The sequence below is a fragment of the Magallana gigas genome, chromosome 8, assembly GCF_963853765.1.
Source record: "Magallana gigas chromosome 8, xbMagGiga1.1, whole genome shotgun sequence".
NCBI lineage: Eukaryota > Metazoa > Mollusca > Bivalvia > Ostreida > Ostreidae > Magallana > Magallana gigas.
In genome coordinates this window covers 2,875,022-2,895,549 of record NC_088860.1, presented here as the reverse complement: position 1 = coordinate 2,895,549, position 20,528 = coordinate 2,875,022, and the positions used below count along the sequence as shown (strand labels likewise).

Genomic DNA, 20,528 nt, shown 5'->3' with positions numbered 1-20,528 from the left:
GGATATAAGAAATTCAAACAATGGTAGTGAATACAAATATTACGTTATCTAAGCACCATGCGGTACATTATCTAGTCACTTAGTGAGGCCTGAAGAATGTAAAACGTTCTTGGTACATTAGAATAATGGAATCTTTTTTTTTCTTTAAAAAAAACACAAAAAAAACCAAGTCCAAATTTAGACACGTGGAATTAAAGACGTTTACAATATTCTATCCATTTTGTTGTAAATATTTTACCATCTTTGTTTCCAATACAAGTGTGGATTTCACACTTGTATTTGAAACAAGAAGGCAAAATATTTATTGAAGTTATTTATATATCTATTTCATATTTTTACACTTAAATTAGTTGAACAAGAGTAACACTGGTTTTAAAAAAACCAGCAAGTTTGTTGTTAGAATTTTAAACATGGTATTGCTTTTAGAAAATCGTAAAGGAAACCTGCATTCTTATTAAGTATTTTTATAAATTTGATGTTCTTGTTGAGCTCATACGCTATTGTCATTTAAAACCTTTCGTTTTTTGTTTTGAAGTTCCTTCATTATTCTTCTGTATTCACGGACCTCGATCTGGTCCTGTGGATAATAAGATGAATATAGTTTATATACTTTTCGTTAAGATACTTTCAGTGGCATTAATGGAGATGAAACGGACATAGATAAAAGTAACCTGTTCTACTATTGTTATTTGACAGGCGCCCATTTGCCAACGTGAAATGTGCGAGTTTTTTAAGCAGTCCAACTTAATCCTCTTTTATTTTGCGTTTCAAAATGTTGAAATTTTCAGAATAGCTTTTCGTACACTACTGATTAGACCCAACCGAACACTAGAGCAGACCCCAACATAACCTCATGTTTATTTTCGGGGTTTACTTGGGTTTTACTCTGGGTCTGTTTTTTTCTTATAATTTGCGTCGACTCTGGGTATAATTTGGGTCCGGTTTACTTCACGCACGGAAGTGTGAAGCAGTCCCGTCTTTTATCTTACCATCTTGCTACCTGTAATTTCTGTCCCTTGTATATTCCAAATGCACATATAGCGTCTGCTTTAAGGGGTTTACTGCTAACCCGAAAATAAGCACAGGTTAATCCCAGAATGTAAACCCAGGATTTAGTATGGGTCTTTTTTCTTTTTCTGTTAGATTAGGTCTGATCGGTACTGTATTCATGAGCCTGACAAAATGTGATAGAAAAATAAATATTCAAAGTATTTCAACTTGACCTTAACAGCAGATTCTGACCAACAGATGTATTTGTTAGTAATCCAACTAGTTACATTTACAATGATGATTATTAGCAATGAAATTATAAGATGAAAGTTAATCAATGGTCTTCACCTCACATTGTTATTAATATGAATTAAAAAACCAAAAGTTTACCTGTATGTAATTACATAGCTTCTATTACAAATAGCTGATACTATATGATATGTCGACTGTAAAATCAAAATGATAACATAACAAGTTGCGCATACAATTTCTAACTGATCCATGCTAACAGGTGTATTAAAAATATTTTTTTAGGGTACAGTAGCTGTACTCTTTTTTAGCAATTACACTTGTAGTACGTACAACATCCTAGTTAAACTGCTTTATTTCAGAGAAAAAAACCAATACTTATAGAAATAGAAATGCCACAAGTTTGTGCTTCGAATTTCAGGAGTTACTTCATTTAAAAAAAAACCCAATAAAAATTAATCATTTAACATTTCTAACAAATTGAAAACTGTCTGACATCAAGTTGAAACAAAGAAACACTATTTTCAAAAGCAACAGCAAGCTTGTGATCAGAACTGATGGAGATGCTTCTTGGATGAGACACATGAGGTAGCAAACTAATTGTGTTCCTGAGGGATCCTTCAAAATTTGTCACAATGACTCGATGTTCGTAGAAATCGGCAATGTAGATCAGGTCATCTTTGTCAGGGGTAATTGATCCAGGAAAACAAAATTCCTTGCGGAACAATCGGGCGTTTTTATCAAACATGTAAACGAAGTCTTTGTTTATATCCGACAGGGCAAACTCGCCGGTGGAAAGGATGCAACCAAAACGTGCCTGTCTAAACTGAATTGTCTCTCCTTGATTATCAGTACACGTCATTCGTCTTACATTTCCTATGTCTCCTGAGTAGATTGATATTATGGATTTCGACATGCAGGCGAGATTGATTGATTGTGTTGAATTAGCAAACATTACAGACACATTCGGGATACAGTGCTTGTGCTTAAATTTGAGACTTAAAACAACAACTTCCGCAGAACCTTTTCTTATTGCAATGCACCAACTTGTTACTGTAGAATCAACACAGTTATCTAATTCAACACTTTTTCCAGAAAATTCCATCGAACATGAATGCAGAGTGTTATTACATTGGTCAACAACAATAAAAGAGTCATTATCTTTCCATGAAACACTGCTAATCTTAGGTCGTTGACAAATATTTGATAGACTGCGGTTTGTTATTAAGGAACACTCGATGACAACGCCATACGATGTCACGTCTTCATTAATCTGGAATCCATTGTGTCCTATGAGGTTACACTGTATACCAACATCAGCGTTTTCATTTAGAAACATGTCAACTTTACTAACTTTATCCTCTGCCTGTTTGTATACGTCCTTTGTTTCTGTAGGTAAATTTTCCTTCTCCGAGTCATTTAATTCATTTTCAAATACTAATTTCAATTCCGGTTCCCTCCAATTTGTAGATAATTGTGGTATTGCTATCCTATGATCAGAAGTTGAGAATTTCTCAATTATTACAGAACTTTGTTTTAATTTATTAACGATCAAAGACTGCATACTCAGTATTTCAAAGTCTGTTCCATTTTTAAGCAAGCATTTACAAAAAGAAATGGTTCTTTCCGCCAATCTGTTTTTCTTTTGCATAATTTCAGTTTTCATTTTTATTTTTTCCTTAGGATTTTTGAGCGACTGGGTCAAACTTCTTTCTAATGATCTCCTCTGAGCACTGATTTTATTTATCATGCTGTTACAGGTTGTCTCAATTTGGATTCTCAAATTTTCTTCGCAATTTTCAGAATCTTTCGATTGTTTATCTAGTTTAGATTGTAGAATCTTCAAATGAAATATACCCTTTTCAACGCGCTCAATTTCCTTCTGTAATTCAATATGCTTCAAAGCGTCTTTTGATGAAATGTGGGCATGTGATCTGTGTTGCAATACTGTGCAATCTCGACATATTGGAACATCACAGGTCTTGCAAAAGAATTTGTAATACTCATTATTGTGATCAGAACAATGTATTTTTTGATTTGATCTTATCTCCGAATGATAACGACCAGTTTGCACTTCTTCAATAGACACCACATGATGATCTTTTGTCAAAGTTGTAAATGTGTGTCGACTTTCCCAACACGTTTTGCATAAAAGTTCAAGGCATGTTAAGCATGTAGCAACAGCTTCTTGCTTTCTGCCTTTCAACTTACAAAAAGAACAGAATTTTCCTTTAGAGTTTTGCGTTATATCAATGATATCTATGACATTCTTTAACCAGTGATTTAGAAAAGTATTTTCAATACTCGATATGACTTCCACGTCTTCACATATAGGACAGCTTATACACTCACCACTTTTTCTCAACCGTGAGTTGGCACATGAAGTACATACTGAATGCAGGCACGGCAAAAGTCTCGGATCCCTGAGTAATTTGCGACATAAAACACAACTGAGGAAATCCTCACCTAATTCTTTCTCAAAGGCCGACATATTATAAAATGCAACGACCTATGATTTGTTTTGAAGGACTTTAAACTACGGAAACGCATAGCTGCCTCGTGATGTTGCGTTTAAACGCAATATTATCTCATTTGTTTGGTCAAATATGAATGATTAAAAGTTTAGCAATTTAATTATGACAACAATCTCTATTTAGTGACAATTCTTTGATATGTTTTTATTAAGACTTAAGCGCTTTTATCTATTAAAGTTGAATATTGCAATTTCACACTTCATTGAAGCATATAAACTATGCCGATAAAATTTAATAACCTTAATGACCTATGACTTAAAATGCTCACTTTACTCTGTCCCAAGTTTCTGCTTCCACAACATTTTGCTGAATATTTTGATAATCATCAATGCCTGTGTGTCCAAACTAAGTTTATCAGTTAGAATTAAAACACTTCAGATTTTCTGTTTTGAAACGCCCCCTCCCTACTCCTTAAGGTTTCAACACACAACCAAAAATTAAAAGTCTACGGGGATTTTGCAATGCAAACGACATGAAAAGTATACGTATCTAACATTGAAAAATTGTATGAGGTGTCCCAAGTATTTTCGAATGAAGAAAAGATGTAAACATTTACCATTATCAATCTCCTCTAGAAGTTCGTTTTTGTTAATTTCATCAGGTAAAAATAGAGTAAGTTTCAAGGAGCAAATCTTGAATTTTTCCCGGATTGTATCGATTTCAATTGTACTTCTATGACAGATGTAAAACCCTTTTTATGTCAGTTATTATATATTTTACTATTCAGAAACTGCATTCTTTGTAGATCGTAGATTATTCTACTATTATGCAGGGTTTTTTTTGCCATCAAATAATGATAGTTAAATGACATCCAACTAAGAGGTTTCAGTTTCTTTTTATCCGGTTTTTACTGTCTGAAATTTAAACTTTATGGCTATTAAAACATTCAGGTATGCATACAGCTTTATATTATGGTGTTTTATGATAGGGTTAAATTGTTCCGGAAACTATAGACTGCTAACTTAATTTGACACTCCTTGTTTACAAACAGAAACCATCTCAAACTGTGGACGAAAAAGCCTTACAAATTGTATCATTTGAACATAATTAATTCTGATTATAAATATTTGTGAAAATAATCATATGCAGTAATGCAACAAATTCACAATTTAATCAAAGTCAAAAGCTTGAAATGAGCGGCTAAACATCCGAAATATATACTGACTTGTTCATCATATTCATTTTATAGTAAGATGAAACCAATTTTATTTTGCCACTTGAAGGTTTAACACAACGTCAAGAGGCGCTTATACGTTTCCGTATTAAACGGCTGTGAAGTATAAATCAATATCTAGAAAACAGACCGTGACAAAATCAATATACGCAGTCTATTAAATTTGTTTTCGATTTATTTAAGGTGTACGCCGAAAGTCGATTAGGCTCAATTTTAATTTTCAATTTTAAATTAACAAAACTTAAATTAACTCATTATAATCAAATAAGTGTATTGTTATAACGAGTTAGTTTTCATTATAACTAACAACTATTTTATTGTAACAAGTTTATTATCTTTTAATAACGACTTAGTTATCTTGTTTAACGAATTACTTTTTTCGTGGTATCTGGGAACTGTTTATATACCGCCATCAAACTCCAGATTTTCATCAGTTGAAATTTTTGACGATATTGAGAATGAGATTTTTAACTTAGGTGACTTTAATAGTAGAGTATCCACATTGAGAGATTTTATTGATGTTGATGATTCTCTATCACATTTTTGTAACAGTGCTGACAATAACAGTAATTTTGATTGGGCTGTTGATCAAATAGACCTAGAAGCAATTGAAAAATATGGTTTTTCCATAGAAAGGAAATCTAAAGATAACATTGTTAACTGCTATGGAAAAAAACTTATTGATATTTGTAAACATTGTAACATTATAATACTTAATGGTAGATCCATGGGTGACCAAAATGGTGAGTTTACATGTAAACAATCAAGTGTCGTAGATTATTGTATTTCAAACACTGAGTTTTTAAGATATGTACACAATGTGAGAATATTACCTTTTTCCTCATTTTTATCTTATGTTCATAACCCTATAGAGATAGTATTGGCACTTGAAAGACAGCACAGCACTGAATCCATATATCAACAAAAGTCAACACAAGAAATTGCTAAACAATGGAATCTCGAAAAAGTTGAAGTATATCATAACGATATAGAAGATAAAGTAGATATTGTAAAATCATTAGAAAATGAACTAAGTAACACTATGCTTGAAAACATATCACTAGAATTTATTGATGAAAAGATTAGTGATGTACTGGTCGAAAGTGCCAAAAATGTATTCGGTAGAAAGCCAGTTCTTACAAATACAAGTGAAACATTCAATGTCAAATATAAGAAACCATGGTTTACTCGGGACTGTAAGATGCTCGACAGAATTATAGAAAAGCGAAAAGGTTGTACAAAAAATTTGGTGGAGATATTTTTAAAAGTGACTTGTATGAAAAAGAAAAATTGTATAAAAAAAGGTTGAAAAATGCAAATGTAACGCATAGAGTAGAAATGAAAAAAAACTTTTTAGTTTAAGAACAAATAATCCTAGAGAATATTGGAAAATTTTGAATACAAACACAGATAAGAAAAGATGTAATGCAAATTATATGATCTTTTTACTTTTTATCAGGTTTGTTGTAACAAGAACTATAATGAACAAGAAGAGTCAAATAACAATGTATTTTCTCTTGATGAACTTAATATGTTATTTGATATTAATCTTAATAAGGACATTACCCAACCAATAACTTGTGAAGAAATATTTACGGGTATCAATATGTTGAAAAATAACAAAGCTCGTGGTGATGATAGAATTTTTAATGAATATATCAAAAGTACCCAAGATTGTATGTTGAATTTATATACTGTATTGTTTAACAAAATATTTGATTCTGGTGTTATACCAACACAGTGGGTTAGTGGTAACATTATACCTGTTTATAAGAATAAAGGGGATAGTACGGAACCCCAAAATTATAGACCAATTACACTCTTGAGCTGTCTTAGAAAATTATTCACTGCTATCATTAATCAAAGGTTAAACAAATATGCTGACAATGTTCAACTCATTTTAGAGAACCAAGCAGGTTTTCGTAGAGGTCATAGTACAATAGATCATATTTTTTCATTGTATTCTCTTATCGAACTCTTCAAATTGCATAAGATGAAATTATATTGTGCGTTTATAGATTTTGAGAAAGCATTTGACTCTGTTTGGCACATTGATTTATGGAACAAGGTATTATCAAACAATATTGATGGAAAATGTTTTAAAATTATTACTAATATGTACAAAGGTATTAACTCAAAAGTTCTGGTTAATGGATTAAGTTCGGAATTATTTGAATGTACAGTTGGAGTACGACAAGGGGAAAATTTATCGCCTTTTTTATTTTCACTATATTTAAATGATCTTGAGGAGTATTTTTATACAAACAATGTCAAAGGTTTGTCACGCTTGTCTGATAACATTAAGAAAGATCTTGATATTTATTTAAACCTTTTTGTCTTATTGTATGCAGATGATACCATCTTATTGTCAGAAAATCCAGAAGATTTTCAACACTTACTCAATGTTTTTTCTAGATATTGTAAAGAGTTGCGTCTTAAGGTTAACAGTAAAAAAACTAAAGTTGTAATGTTTGGTAGAGGTAAACAAACCAACTGTTATACTTTTGAAGGTTCCCAATTAGAAATTGTTAATAACTTTAAATACCTGGGTGTTACTTTTTGTAAAAGCAACTCTTTTAATCTTAATGTTAAAGAACTGTTTGATAAAGCTACTAAAGCAATGTATGGTGTTATTGGGAAGTGCAGAACCCATAATCTAACAATTGATTGTAAAGTAGACATGTTCGATAAAATTATCAAACCAATATTATTATATGGATGCGAAGTTTGGGGTTTTCAAAACACTAATCTCCTTGAAAAATTACATTTAAATTTTGCAAACATATATTGAACTTGAGAACCTCAACTCCAAACTTTATGGTATCTGGGGAACTCGGAAGATACCCCTTAACAATTAATGTTAAAGTTAGAATGATTTCCTTCTGGGGTAAATTAGTCAATTTCCAGAACTCAAAATTGTCAGCAAAACTTTTTAATGTATTGAAGAATTTTAATAACCCATGGTGCGAAGCCATTAAGAAAACTTTAAATCAATGTGGATTGACATATATATGGTATCAAAACACAATAAACATACCCTGGTTAAAATCTAAAGTATACAATATTTTATTAGACCAATTTAAGCAATCATGGTATAGTGAGGTACATAATTCTCCAAAAGGTTTAAATTATAGGATTTTTAAAAACTCACTGGATTTTGAAAAGTATTTATTGACTTTGCCAACACAATTATGTAAGAAATATTGTAACTTTAGAACTGGTAATGCTAAATTACCTATTGAGATAGGTAGATGGTTTAATATTCCTAGAGAAAACAGAATTTGTAAACTATGTACCTGCAATGAAATTGGGGATGAATTTCACTACCTTTTCAAATGTACTGATGTATATATATCCAATTTAAGGGTTAGATGTTTACCAAAATATTTCATAACAAATCCAAATGTTGTAAAATTTGAAAAACTGTTTAATGTCACAAACATAAACCAACTTACCAATATTTGTAAACTATTAGATACTATATTTGAGAGAGTTAGCTTTCTTGGTTAAATTATATCTGTTATCCCTTCATCATGCCTGTACCATTGATTTTCATTTATTATATATATTGTAGTTTGTACATACTGTACATATGTTTTTTCTCTACACTGTAAATTCAGTTATGAGAATAAAGTTCATTGTCATTGTCAGTTAATTTTTGGGAGTTGATTTTTAATCAACTCTCCTATGCAGTCACTTGGACAAACCGAAAGTGAAACAGTGTTTGGACCTCAGCACAAATGATTGCTCCTGACAAGACTTAGTTTTTGAAAAATAATTGATGAATTCGATGTAATGTATGCTAAAGCATTGTTTTTCAAGAAAACTTATTTACAAATACCTTAAAAATAGTCAGATTTTAAATGGTACGAACAATTTAAATATTTTTTGTAGTCGTATGTATTCCTACGCCAGAGTTCAATATAGTCTCGTTCAACTCGACGCTCGGCTGTCTCCGTAAACCCTTGTCGGAGATTTACGGTGTCAGCCGAGCGTTTGGTTGAACGAGACAAGAGTTCAATATTGCTTGGATCCATACAATTTTCGAGAAATATTTCTACCACTGATACATAGTTTGATTGAATTAATTTTATCTTTAAATATTATTTAACATGATTCTTATGGAGGTTTCTCGACATTCTAGTCGGAAAAAGTTCAAAAATTCATATTATAAAAATATGCGTAATTCAAATTAGAATCTACGTATACATGTACTTGTCATGCAAAATAAGATATCATTGATTTTAAAATAAATAAACATCGACAAAATCAACTCCCGTCAGTTCTTCAGTACTTTGATTCTAGTTATAACAAGTTCATTATCTCGTTAGAACGTGTTAATTTTCTTGATAGAATGTGAAAACGAGTTTGGCTCATGGTAATGAAATACATTGTAAGTTATCCATCTTTTCTCTGAAGCAAACAATTCTTTATCTAAATCAATTCAAAATTCTGATTTGTTCAAAAAGGTCTTTCTTATTAAATATTTGACAGTTAATTAATTTTTTAAAATAATATTTATTATGAATCTGTCTTTTTGCACGTTCCATGGTAAATTGGGTAATGTTTATGGAAGCATATAGGGACCAACCCTTTATATCATTTTTAATGTGTCCTTTCTTATATAGAACTTTCAACATTATCTATGCAATTATGCCATTTCGCTTTATGGATTTCTGAGATAGTTGACAGTTTGTTATTGTCTTTTTTCATTATATAATATTGTATCTGCTTATATTACATAACTTTAATCTTATTTATTATCTTCATTTATATTTATTTTACAATTATTTTCTTAAAACAACTTTAAAAGATTAAACATCCGTAAAATAGTCCCATTTCATTGCTTTTAAATGAAAAGTATTTCATGTTACTGTATATTTAGAAAAGAAATATGAATGAATATATTTAACTTGTTAACTATCTAAAAAGCTCCTCTTTCCTCGTTAGATTTTCCATTTACCAGTGTATAATTCTTTTGTATTTTGTTAAGGGTGGTAGGACCTATTGGATTTTCAGAACATTATCGTTTTAACTGACAAAAAATCTTTAAGGAAAAATTGAGAACGTAGTACACCACACCTATTCGTCAAGCACAAGTACTAATGTATTATGCTAGATATCATCTCTTTATAGCGATAAATACCCTATTATAGATAGCTTACACTTAATAACGAGCCTATAACATCATAATACCAAGATAACAAACTCGTAATACCTAGATACTAAGTTGTAATAACGAGATAATCAACTAGTAATAACAATATATTAACTTGTAATAACGAGATACTACGTGTAATTACAAGATAACTAAATCGTAAAAATGGGATAACGTACTCGTATTAACGATACACTGTAAACGTATTTTATTTGGCGTGTACGATATTTGGCGGAAATTAGTTTTTGAACAAGTTGGCGTGGATTTGAATTAGCGTATTCGGTATTCCGGAATGTGACCATTCAAATGCATTTATGCATGGCATTTAGCGATGTAGTTGATTTAGCGGAAGCTGCATTCCGCCAAAAGCGCTAAATAGAATTCACAGTTAAATGTAGTACGTTTACAGTACTCACTAATGATACCGAGATACATGTACCTAACTCGTAATAACGAGATAATTACTTGTACAACGAGATAAATAACTCGTAGTAACGAAATAATAACGTGTAATAACGAGATAAATTACTCGTAATAACGGGACACTAACTTGTAATAATGTGATAAGTAATTCGTAAAAACGAGTTAATATTCGTTATAACAAGAAAATAAATTCATTAGTACAAGATATAAGCTTGTTGTATCAATATATCACTCGTTATAACGAGATAATTAACTCATATGAAACATGTAGTGCGATACTAACGGGTTATTACGAGATCATATCTCATTATAACGAATTAAATATTATTTTACCTTTTTAAAACTGGGCTTCAACGGCTTTCGAGTGATTACTTAATCAACGTTCTTTCTCAACAGAATATATTTAATTATTATGTTAAAGATTTTCGTGGTGCAAAAAGTAGAGATGTAAAGGTAGAAGTCTCGTTTTTTTTTTTTTTAGTTTTTTCATTGCAAAAAACAGCTAGGAAACTTTACAGCAATATGCCTCTTATAATCGACATTTCACAAAATAATGTCAGATTTCCTACAGATGGCTCATATACCAGGATATCGTAAACAGTCAACGTTTTATAGGAGTGGAAAGTGGCATTATCCAGTGTGTTTATTTCTGTGTTCAAGGAAAAAAAATGAAAAATCAACACTTATCAGCAGGGATATTGATAATGCCAATTTTAAATACCATTGCTTTAAAACTGTTAAAAATATCAAAGGAAAGGTAATGAATCGACTGACTGTCCTAATGAAATCAAGGAGAGTGATATATTCAAACATTTTATTCGTAATTTATTTTTTGATATATACGGGTATTTACTTTATTGAGATCACTTTCGCTAAGCATGCATTACATTAAATTTTATTTAAAATGTTGGTATCAACCGAACTAATTATTACGCGTGTGTCTTTTAAAACAAACTATATGTTCAATTTATAACTTGATAGAGAATGTGTTCGTTTTCCTTTTGCAAGTTATCTCCCGTCCTTTAATACACGGAATTTACGGACATAACATCAATTTTATTCCTACCCACACGAGAATGTTTACATTAATTGTTGTTTGTTCATATTTACATATTAAGAAGACGTAATTTCATTCTAATACCATTGCATTATGGTATTTCTTTTCTTCGATAAGTTATTTTTTTTAATTCAATCGGAAAATGTTCACTATCTTCTTTTTTTACTGAGACGTGTTAAAATAATATGGAAGTACATAAGCTCGAAATTATACTTTCACATGTACTGTACTATTGAACCTATTAAAATTATCAGCCTAATAAATGTTTTATTTACTCAGGGACGGGGGACTTTATTTCATAGTTGCAGCTTAATATGAGTGCCGTTTAATTCATTAAAAACACAGGGTAATTAGCAATCTCTAAGATGATAGTAGCCACGTATTGTTATTTTTGTAACGGCTTCGACCGATCACAGTTGTGTACGTACATGTATGAGGTATCCGGCAAGTTTTGTTATTTGCACACGCATTGCACCTCAAACTTCTTTGTTTTCTATGCAGTGACATGTAAATCGTTTTTCTGAAAAGCATTATTCTTAAGCGTTTGTTTTGAGATAAAAAAATTTACAGTGACTCTAATCACGCTTTTCATTACATGCGTGAGAATTTTAAACGGAAGTACACTTCGCCTACTAAGAGTAAAATTTATTCATTCGATGCTATTTCGGGCATCAACAGTTCTCTATATATCCTTTTTATCATTTGATTGCATATAATTCTCTCTCATTACATTAACATAGAAGCTGACAAATGATATCACATGCCGTCGATCATTACCATAAAAGGAATACATGTATAAATTATTTTTACTGAATGCAATCAGTGGTATACATACTTTGGTATAACGAAATTAAACTTATTATACGTAGAATGCAAGATGTTGTTTAACTTTCTAATTTCCAAGAAAATAATTTTATTTCATAATAAAAACAAATACTACGAAAGACGAATAGGGCCACATAAAAAAATATTTTTATCTCGTAACTACGAAAAAGGATCTTGTAATTACGAGTTAATTAACTCGAAATTACGAGAAAAGATCGCGTAATTACGAGAAAATATCTCCTAATTACGAGTTAATTATCTCGTTATTACGGGAAAAAATCTCCTTATTTCGAGAAAAGATCTATTTTAAATGGCACATTTCATTGTTCTTTTCTCTTTATGTAAAGAGTATGAACTACTGCAATGTCTATTATTATACATGCATCCTTAGCATTATCATCGTTTAAAAGCGTACACATAATTTGATATAGACTAAGCAGTTTTAAAGAAAATTCAGAAGAATTACCAAAGCAGATTAAAGCAGATTGATTAATAAATTCTTTGAACTTAAAACGAAGGATACATGTAATTTGTTTTCAGACCTCAAAATTTTAATATACAAAATCAATTATTTTCAATTTGCATGTAGGTTGTGTATGGACATATAAAACACAATTCGGGTAAATCCTATATATCCATTATTGAAACTATATAGTAATTAAAGGGTTACGATTTTGGTCAAATTTTATTTTTCTGTTTTTATTTTTTTTACAATGCTTTATGAATGCATTTCTAATGATCAAATGAAATTTGGATGCCCATGGCCATAAATGAGTTTTAAGCTAGATACAGGGCTCACAATTCTTCGTCATGTAAACAAGGCTCGTGTCCTGTTTTTGTTTACAGTACCAGTAAAAAATCTTTTTCAAGATGATATGTCTATATTCTTATTCATTTTAAGCATAAACTGAACGATTAGCACATTCATTTTAGGTCTAAAACAGGAATGTTCCCTTCAACATTCAAAATGTAAACAAAAGCTTTGTTTACATAGCGATGAATTGTAAGCTCTGTAACTCGGTTATAACTTAACAAATGACATTCAAATTTTGGTTGCCTATTAAAAATGCCTTACTGAAGCATTATAAACATTAGAATCGAAAAAATAATTTTTGTGCAAAATCGTGACCATGCCCCTTTGAAGTCATCTGTAACTAATAGAATTATAGGTTTACCTGGTATTAACTTCGGAGTGGGATTATAATATTATATAAGTTGAAAACTCTTTCCGCATATTCCTATAAGATAAAATGTCAAATCCGATCATTTCATGTAGAAATTAATGAATAATGATCGTTGTTATTTAAAAATTAATCAAAATTAAATCAACGCTTCTGGAAAGAAAAAAATAGACTGAAAGGGTGATCCAGTCGACAAGGTATTTTCAGAAACGCAACATTTTATATAAATCGTTTCTCGTAATAATGATATCTTTTCTCGTACTAACGAGATCTTTTCTCGTAATAACGAGATAATTAACTCTTAATAACGAGATATTTTCTCGTAATAACGAGAAAATTATCTCGTAATAACGAGATCTTTTCTCGTAATAACGAGATAATTAACTCGTAAACACAAGATAATTAACTCGTAATAACGAGATCTTTTCTCGTAATCAGAAAACATAATTTGGGTACATATATGATAAACAGAGTAAATAAAATCGTCTTAATAAAGTATTTATATTTTCACATAAGTATTATATAAACTGTGCAGTGTGTTGAGCATTTGGTCGTTATTGATTTACGGTAAGCATTGGAATGAAGCGGGGGAGGGGTGTTAAAAGAATAATACATGTACACATGTATATATTTATATATGAATCCTGTGTGTCTATTTTAACTTTACGAAAACTCCCAAACTTCATATTCTTCCCCATCCCTTTCCCACCCGATCTTGTTAGAGAGAGAGAGAGAGAGAGAGAGAGAGAGAGAGAGAGAGAGAGAGAGAGAGAGAGAGAGAGAGAGAGAGAGAGATTTCTTGTGAAACATTCACTTCATTATTGTTCTTTTGGATTTTTTATCTGCCTTTAATCCAATAAATGTAAGTGATTGTCTTCAATATTTTAAATTTTGACATGTAAATAAATACTTTTAGGAAAAGCTAATGTATGTAAATGAATGGTTCACACAGCAGTCAACATGCACTTGTAAAAGCACGTGTACCTTGTTTATGTTTTTATATGATCAGCCAATGATATTGGTAATTGGTTTTAATTCGCGCCAGTCTTAAATCATCCGTGCGTCCAGTTCTGACCAGTGCCTATTCATTACATTATACATTTTAAGCGAGTGAACCATAGCCATGTCATCAAGAAAAAGAAATCCTAACTTTTCTGAGGCTGAAATTCAAATCATTCTCAAAGAAGTGGAGAAATGCAAAGGAGTCTTGTTTTCAAAACTTTCGACGGTAACGACAAACAACACAAAAAAGCGAGTATGGGAGGCAATTTGCGAAAAAGTAAATTCCTGCAACTCCTCCGGACATGCCAGGAATGTGGATGAGATACGAAAGAAATGGACAACATACATGTCAGAAACAAAGAAAAAAGTAGCAAAACAAAGAAGAGAGCTAAAGAAGACTGTAGGAGGCCCGCCACCGGCTGATCTGACGCCTCTTGAGGAGTCGGTGATAGGTATAATTGGGGACACGCCCATTGACGGAATTCCTTGGGGTATCGATGTTGGAGGGGAGACAGAACTCGGTACCGCAACCCCCGGTCCATCCAATATGAGCGAATCAGCTGATGTACCGGTATTATGTTATGACGGGGCAGTCTGTACTTACAGATGATATCTGTGTCATCTAGGTAATCAAGCGGGTTGTCGATATCTCGAAATATGCGCTCGCGATGTAGGTTTGGGTTTCTTCTCCGTATGTAGTTGTAATAGGCGACGGCCATTTTTACTAGTTAAGACACCTGTAAGGATGTCTTAAAGTTAGGATATTTTTTAAGACATGTCCTAAAATAGGACGGCTTCAAGAAATTGACTTAGGACTAACTAAAGACGTGTCCTAAGTGATGTCTGAGACATATCTTAGTCTTAAGATAGCTTCGTGAACATGCCCACTGATTTCATGCGAGTGTGCATTTAAAATGTAACTTTAGGCCTTTGTGTGTTTATATATATATATATATATATATATATATATATATATATATATATATATATATATATATATATATATATATGCATACCTTTTATAACAATCCTGGTATTTATACTCGCTTACATTTGCAAATTAATAAATTGCATTTGAATTGCATTAGAGTCACTTCCCAAAAGGCAAACAAGAGAAAGTATATGAGGTACCTCACCTCGCTATGGTTGAAAAAAGTTTAGTGATTTTTAACTTGTTAAATTTTTATCGGTTAATGTATCGGAAAACAAACAATTCTGAGATGTGATTGAATAACCTTGGCTGTTATTTTTATGCACATAAACTTTTTAAAGATCCATAGAACTTTACAGCAGTAAAAAAAAACATGGTAAAAATATGTATCAATACATATATCTGTATTTGCATTATTTCTAACCAAACTTCCTCTTATTTCAATTGCTGTTTTCCAAAATGTTATACTATAATAAATGTATTACGAAAAAAGTGGAAACAGTTCAATAAATGGTTACTCATACAAAACGATACAGGCGGTGGTGGTTAACTAACTCGTAACAAGATATCATTAGCCCTGTTTACATTCAGTATGGCACAATTTAGTAAAATGTTGATCAATCAAGACGGAAACTCTATCAAATTGAACGCTGCAAAGACAAGTTTATTTTCTGAGACGTTTCGGCGTGATGTTTGAACAAGTGAATTAAGGACACAGAATACGTGAAATTGATTTAGTATTATGCATACGTTGTCCTCACGAGGGGTATTGGCTATCCCCTCTGCTTTTACCCATATCGTGTCTGGCGTGGTAAATGAGATTATCCCGCCATGACGGATGGTTAACGTCCACTGTTAGGTCGTCGACAAAATACAGATGTTAGAAAAAGTGTCATCTTAAATCAGGAAGCAAAAAATAGAAGATGATCTAGAATCAATATAGGACTTGGAGGAGGGGGTAGAACCTAAGTCAAGACATTCTCTATTATTTCTGTACATGAGAAAAAAGATAAAAATCTCGGATACTTTACATCGTTAAAAAGTATATTTGATGGAGAATTCAATTAATTCAGAATAATCATTTTGTGTTAAGTATTCTGATAGTATCCCAAATCGAATCTATAAATAAAAAAATTATTCTGCTTAATATGTCTATATTGATATTTATAAGTTTATATTAATATTAAATAAATAAACAGAGATTTACGCCAAAATAATATTTATTATGATTTTCCCCTATGATTAAAGTCTCCTATACTGCAATAAACGTGCTCGAGTTTGGTGAGAATTATTTAAAGAAGTATGTAGAAAATGTGTGCAATTTAATACGATCACTCAGAATTCACTGTTCATTAAAACATCAAACATATCTGTTCATCACAAAATGGACAGTTACATGTGACCTTATTCTCCCTCCCAAACCCGGGTGCATTCCCTCCGTGTCCGTAATGATGAATCAATATAAATCAGCAACATATTGTTACCTTAACTATCAAGATTCGACACTTTCCTACGAGTATCAGGTTCCCTCAGAAACAAAGAAAAGAAATCACGCCGCTTAGGCTCCTGACAATTTCAGCACCATCTTGACAGCTACAAGGAAATTCTACGATGACAACAACACGTCCGTCTGTCTGCAACTTGTACTGGAACAATGGCTGGGGATCTTGTGCTGATTTGGGCGACATGTTTCAGAGCTTGCAAAGCTCAGGTAATTATTTGCAGAGACCGACTCAATCCGCTCAGACTTGCGTACACGTCCATCCGTCAGTGTTTCAGTATTTATTAAAAAGTGCTTTTTGAATATCTTATACGTTAAGCATGTTTTCAACAAATTAATGGAAGAAATATATCCATTTTGGTATTCATATAGAATATAAACATTATTTTTAATACCATGTGGAGATTGTTAAAAAAGCCCTGAAGAATGAAGTGTTTGTATGTTTACTATACCTGATACTCGTAGCTAACCATGAGAGTGACTGTTCACAGTTTTTAAGAATGATTTTCATTATTTTTTTTTAAAATAGGGCTTAGCAACAAGGCATCATCCTAAATAAAATTACATCAATATTCTGGTCAAATCCTAATAAGAACTTATATAAAGTTAACTTTGTTCTTTTTTTAAAAATATTTATACTATGAGAAAAATATTAGAAAGTATAAGATGGAATCAATCTGATATATAGTGATTGAAAATCGTTTGTTTGTATTTCAACTTATGGTTAAGGGGCCTGGTCAAGATGTTGTTCAAATTTATTTTGTCTATTTTGTTTTGGTTTTAAGATCTTTGAATAACGCATTTCTAATGATAAATTGAAATTTGAGTGTCAGTCGTGATAAGCAAGATACAGAGCTCTTAATTCCTTGTTATGTATACAAGGCTCGTGCCATTTTTTGGGGTTCAATATTTCGGTAAAAACTGCTTTTATGTGTCTATTTCGTTTTAACTAGAATAACCAGTTCCTAGCGTTTGTCACATTCGTTTTTGGTCTAAACCTGGAATATTCTTTAAACATTCAATAAGTAAACAAAAACATGACCCTGGATTTGTGTAAATAACTAATAATAGTGAGCTCTGCATAGCGCTTATAACTATACGACTGACACTCAAATATTGGTTGAATATTAGAAATGCCTTTCTCAAGAGCATCCAAAAAAAAAAAAATTAAAAATGCAAAACAAAAATTTCCAAACTCATGACAATGTCTATTTAAACCAATATACCACTATAAACAATTAACAAATTCAAAACATTGATTTGAACATATTTTATTGTATACATATATATAAGATACACATACAAATGGTTTGGACACAAGTTCTGACAACTTACTAGGTCTTTACCATTAAATAGAAAAATTATACAAAACTTACAACTGTTATTGCATGATATAGAATTATTATTCCTATAAATGAAAATAAGTGATAAATACGAAAATAAGAAACATGCACATAAACTATATTAAACAAATCTATCAGTTTCGTTGATGTACAATTGAACTAATGAGAATAACTGCTTGTTAATATCAATGGATAAAGACTCATCGCCCCATAATAAAAGATGAGTATTAATTATATGAAAATGATCATCAAAACATTGATGATCATGTTGCTTCTTTCAACTTTAAAAACATTTTGCAATAAATCATTTATAATAATGATTTATAACAATATCAAAGAATAGGTTTATGTACACATTTAACTCATTGTATTACAAATATTAACAATAAATCTTTCGGGTAATGCAATGCAAAATTGACAATAGGGACAAAAGTTCTTTATAACAACATTGGCATTCATCCTCCAAGAATGTGTTGTATATCGTAAAGAGTGCGATAAAAGAAGCATACAGTTTGATTTTTACAACAGGGATTTAAAAAAACGTTTTGCAGTTTAGTGGTAAATCATTTGATCCTTTTTTTGTAAGAGAAAAATTTAAAGCGAGTTTAATAGATCGATTCAAAGTGTGACAATACATCAGTAACGCAAAATTCTCGTGACATAGGAAAACTGTCCATAAACCCTAGTATTCTATTCGTGGCATGCTTCTTGTAACCTGCTATCATTGCTGTTTGGAGCAGGAAAAGTTAAATCATTCTAATACATACTTTTCAATTAAACCCCCCCCCCCCCAAAAAAAAAAAAATTTAAAATATTGATAAGTTTCTTGTAGTTATTTTTAGGATTAAAATTTCAAATATTCTTTGAAACATATGAATTAACTAGAAAATGTCGGTTATAAAGCATTAATGATATATCAAAAAGGGACTATTTAACAAAAAGTGACAAATAAATGAAATGTATAGATGAATATGTTAAAAAAAATTGTAAAATATTACATTTAATCATTATAAAAAGAATTACGTGTTATTTAGGGCGACTTAATTTCATACCTAATATATGATATATATTACGGTAACACAAAGGAAAGAAAACCACACTTGTTGCAAAAAATTATAAAAGTTGGTAAAAGTTTAAAAATTAATTAGATATGTAGCATTAATTTTTAATCGTTTTTTAAACAAAAACGGAGAGGTTGTTTCTTCAAATTGTTGATATACTAGTCCATCATTGAAGTGGTCTCTATCTTTCTGTTTTAAATCGCGCCGTCAACAAAATTGGTATGGATCAATCTACACGTAAACTGGGGAATTGTAAACTAGCATCGGATTTTATTCGGGAAGACTGAGAGAATCATTAAATGTAATTGCTGTCTATTACCCTCCACTTTCAGAAACTTTCCCTATCCTTAAACCTAATCAACCCGCGCTGGGCAAGATTCAATTATCGTTAAAGAATTAAAAATTGATTTGGGTTTTCACGCCTTACAGTGTTACCTGTTCCTTTCGCCTGACGGACGATCGTATTTCACAAGTTTCTCATCGGACAACCCGTTCCTTTCTTACCTGTCAACCACTGATTGAAAACGGTCGGTAAATCGGAGAAGACATAATTGAGTTTACAAATAAAGTCATTATTATCTATTTAATGCGTCAGTAAGGGATGAATATTTGATTTTGCCGGTCATGTATCTTTGTACGGCGACAAATACAATGCCCCCCGTTGCACGCTTCCAGCTCCCCGTAAATAACATCCTCATGTCGCGGCTGACAGATTAATCGGGCACCGCTAGGAATTAACGGTGAAGATGTGACTATCGAACACGCAGACATCTCACGATATTGTCCGGCGGATACTGGGACAGGCGGGTACTGCCCTCATAGGGACTGCGCGTCACGTGACTTACCTGCAGAGGTCAATTATCAACAGAGGTAAATTATCCACCACAAGCAATTTCACAATTAATGTCATAGACATAGCAGGTGTAATCTTTGTAGGCGATCAAGCATTCAAGATTCTAATATGAGACATGTAAAGAAAGACAGAATTATGAATACATTTTCTTATTGTAATCGAACAAGATCAGTGTTTTAAAAATCTACACTCAAACTTTTACCAAATTTAAACATATTTAAACAATGAGCATAGTGTTAATTATCA

General features: G+C 31.5%; 1 protein-coding gene across 1 annotated transcript; it reads right to left on the bottom strand.

Annotated features, from left to right (window-relative positions):
- Positions 1–482: 482 nt before the first annotated feature.
- LOC117689804 (E3 ubiquitin-protein ligase TRIM56-like) lies at positions 483–3,757 on the bottom strand. The gene has a single exon (XM_034471895.2). It carries the CDS (start codon positions 3,728–3,730, stop codon positions 1,712–1,714), a length of 2,019 nt encoding a protein of 672 aa, XP_034327786.1. The 5' UTR covers positions 3,731–3,757; the 3' UTR covers positions 483–1,711.
- Between the last annotated feature and the right edge of the window lie 16,771 nt (positions 3,758–20,528).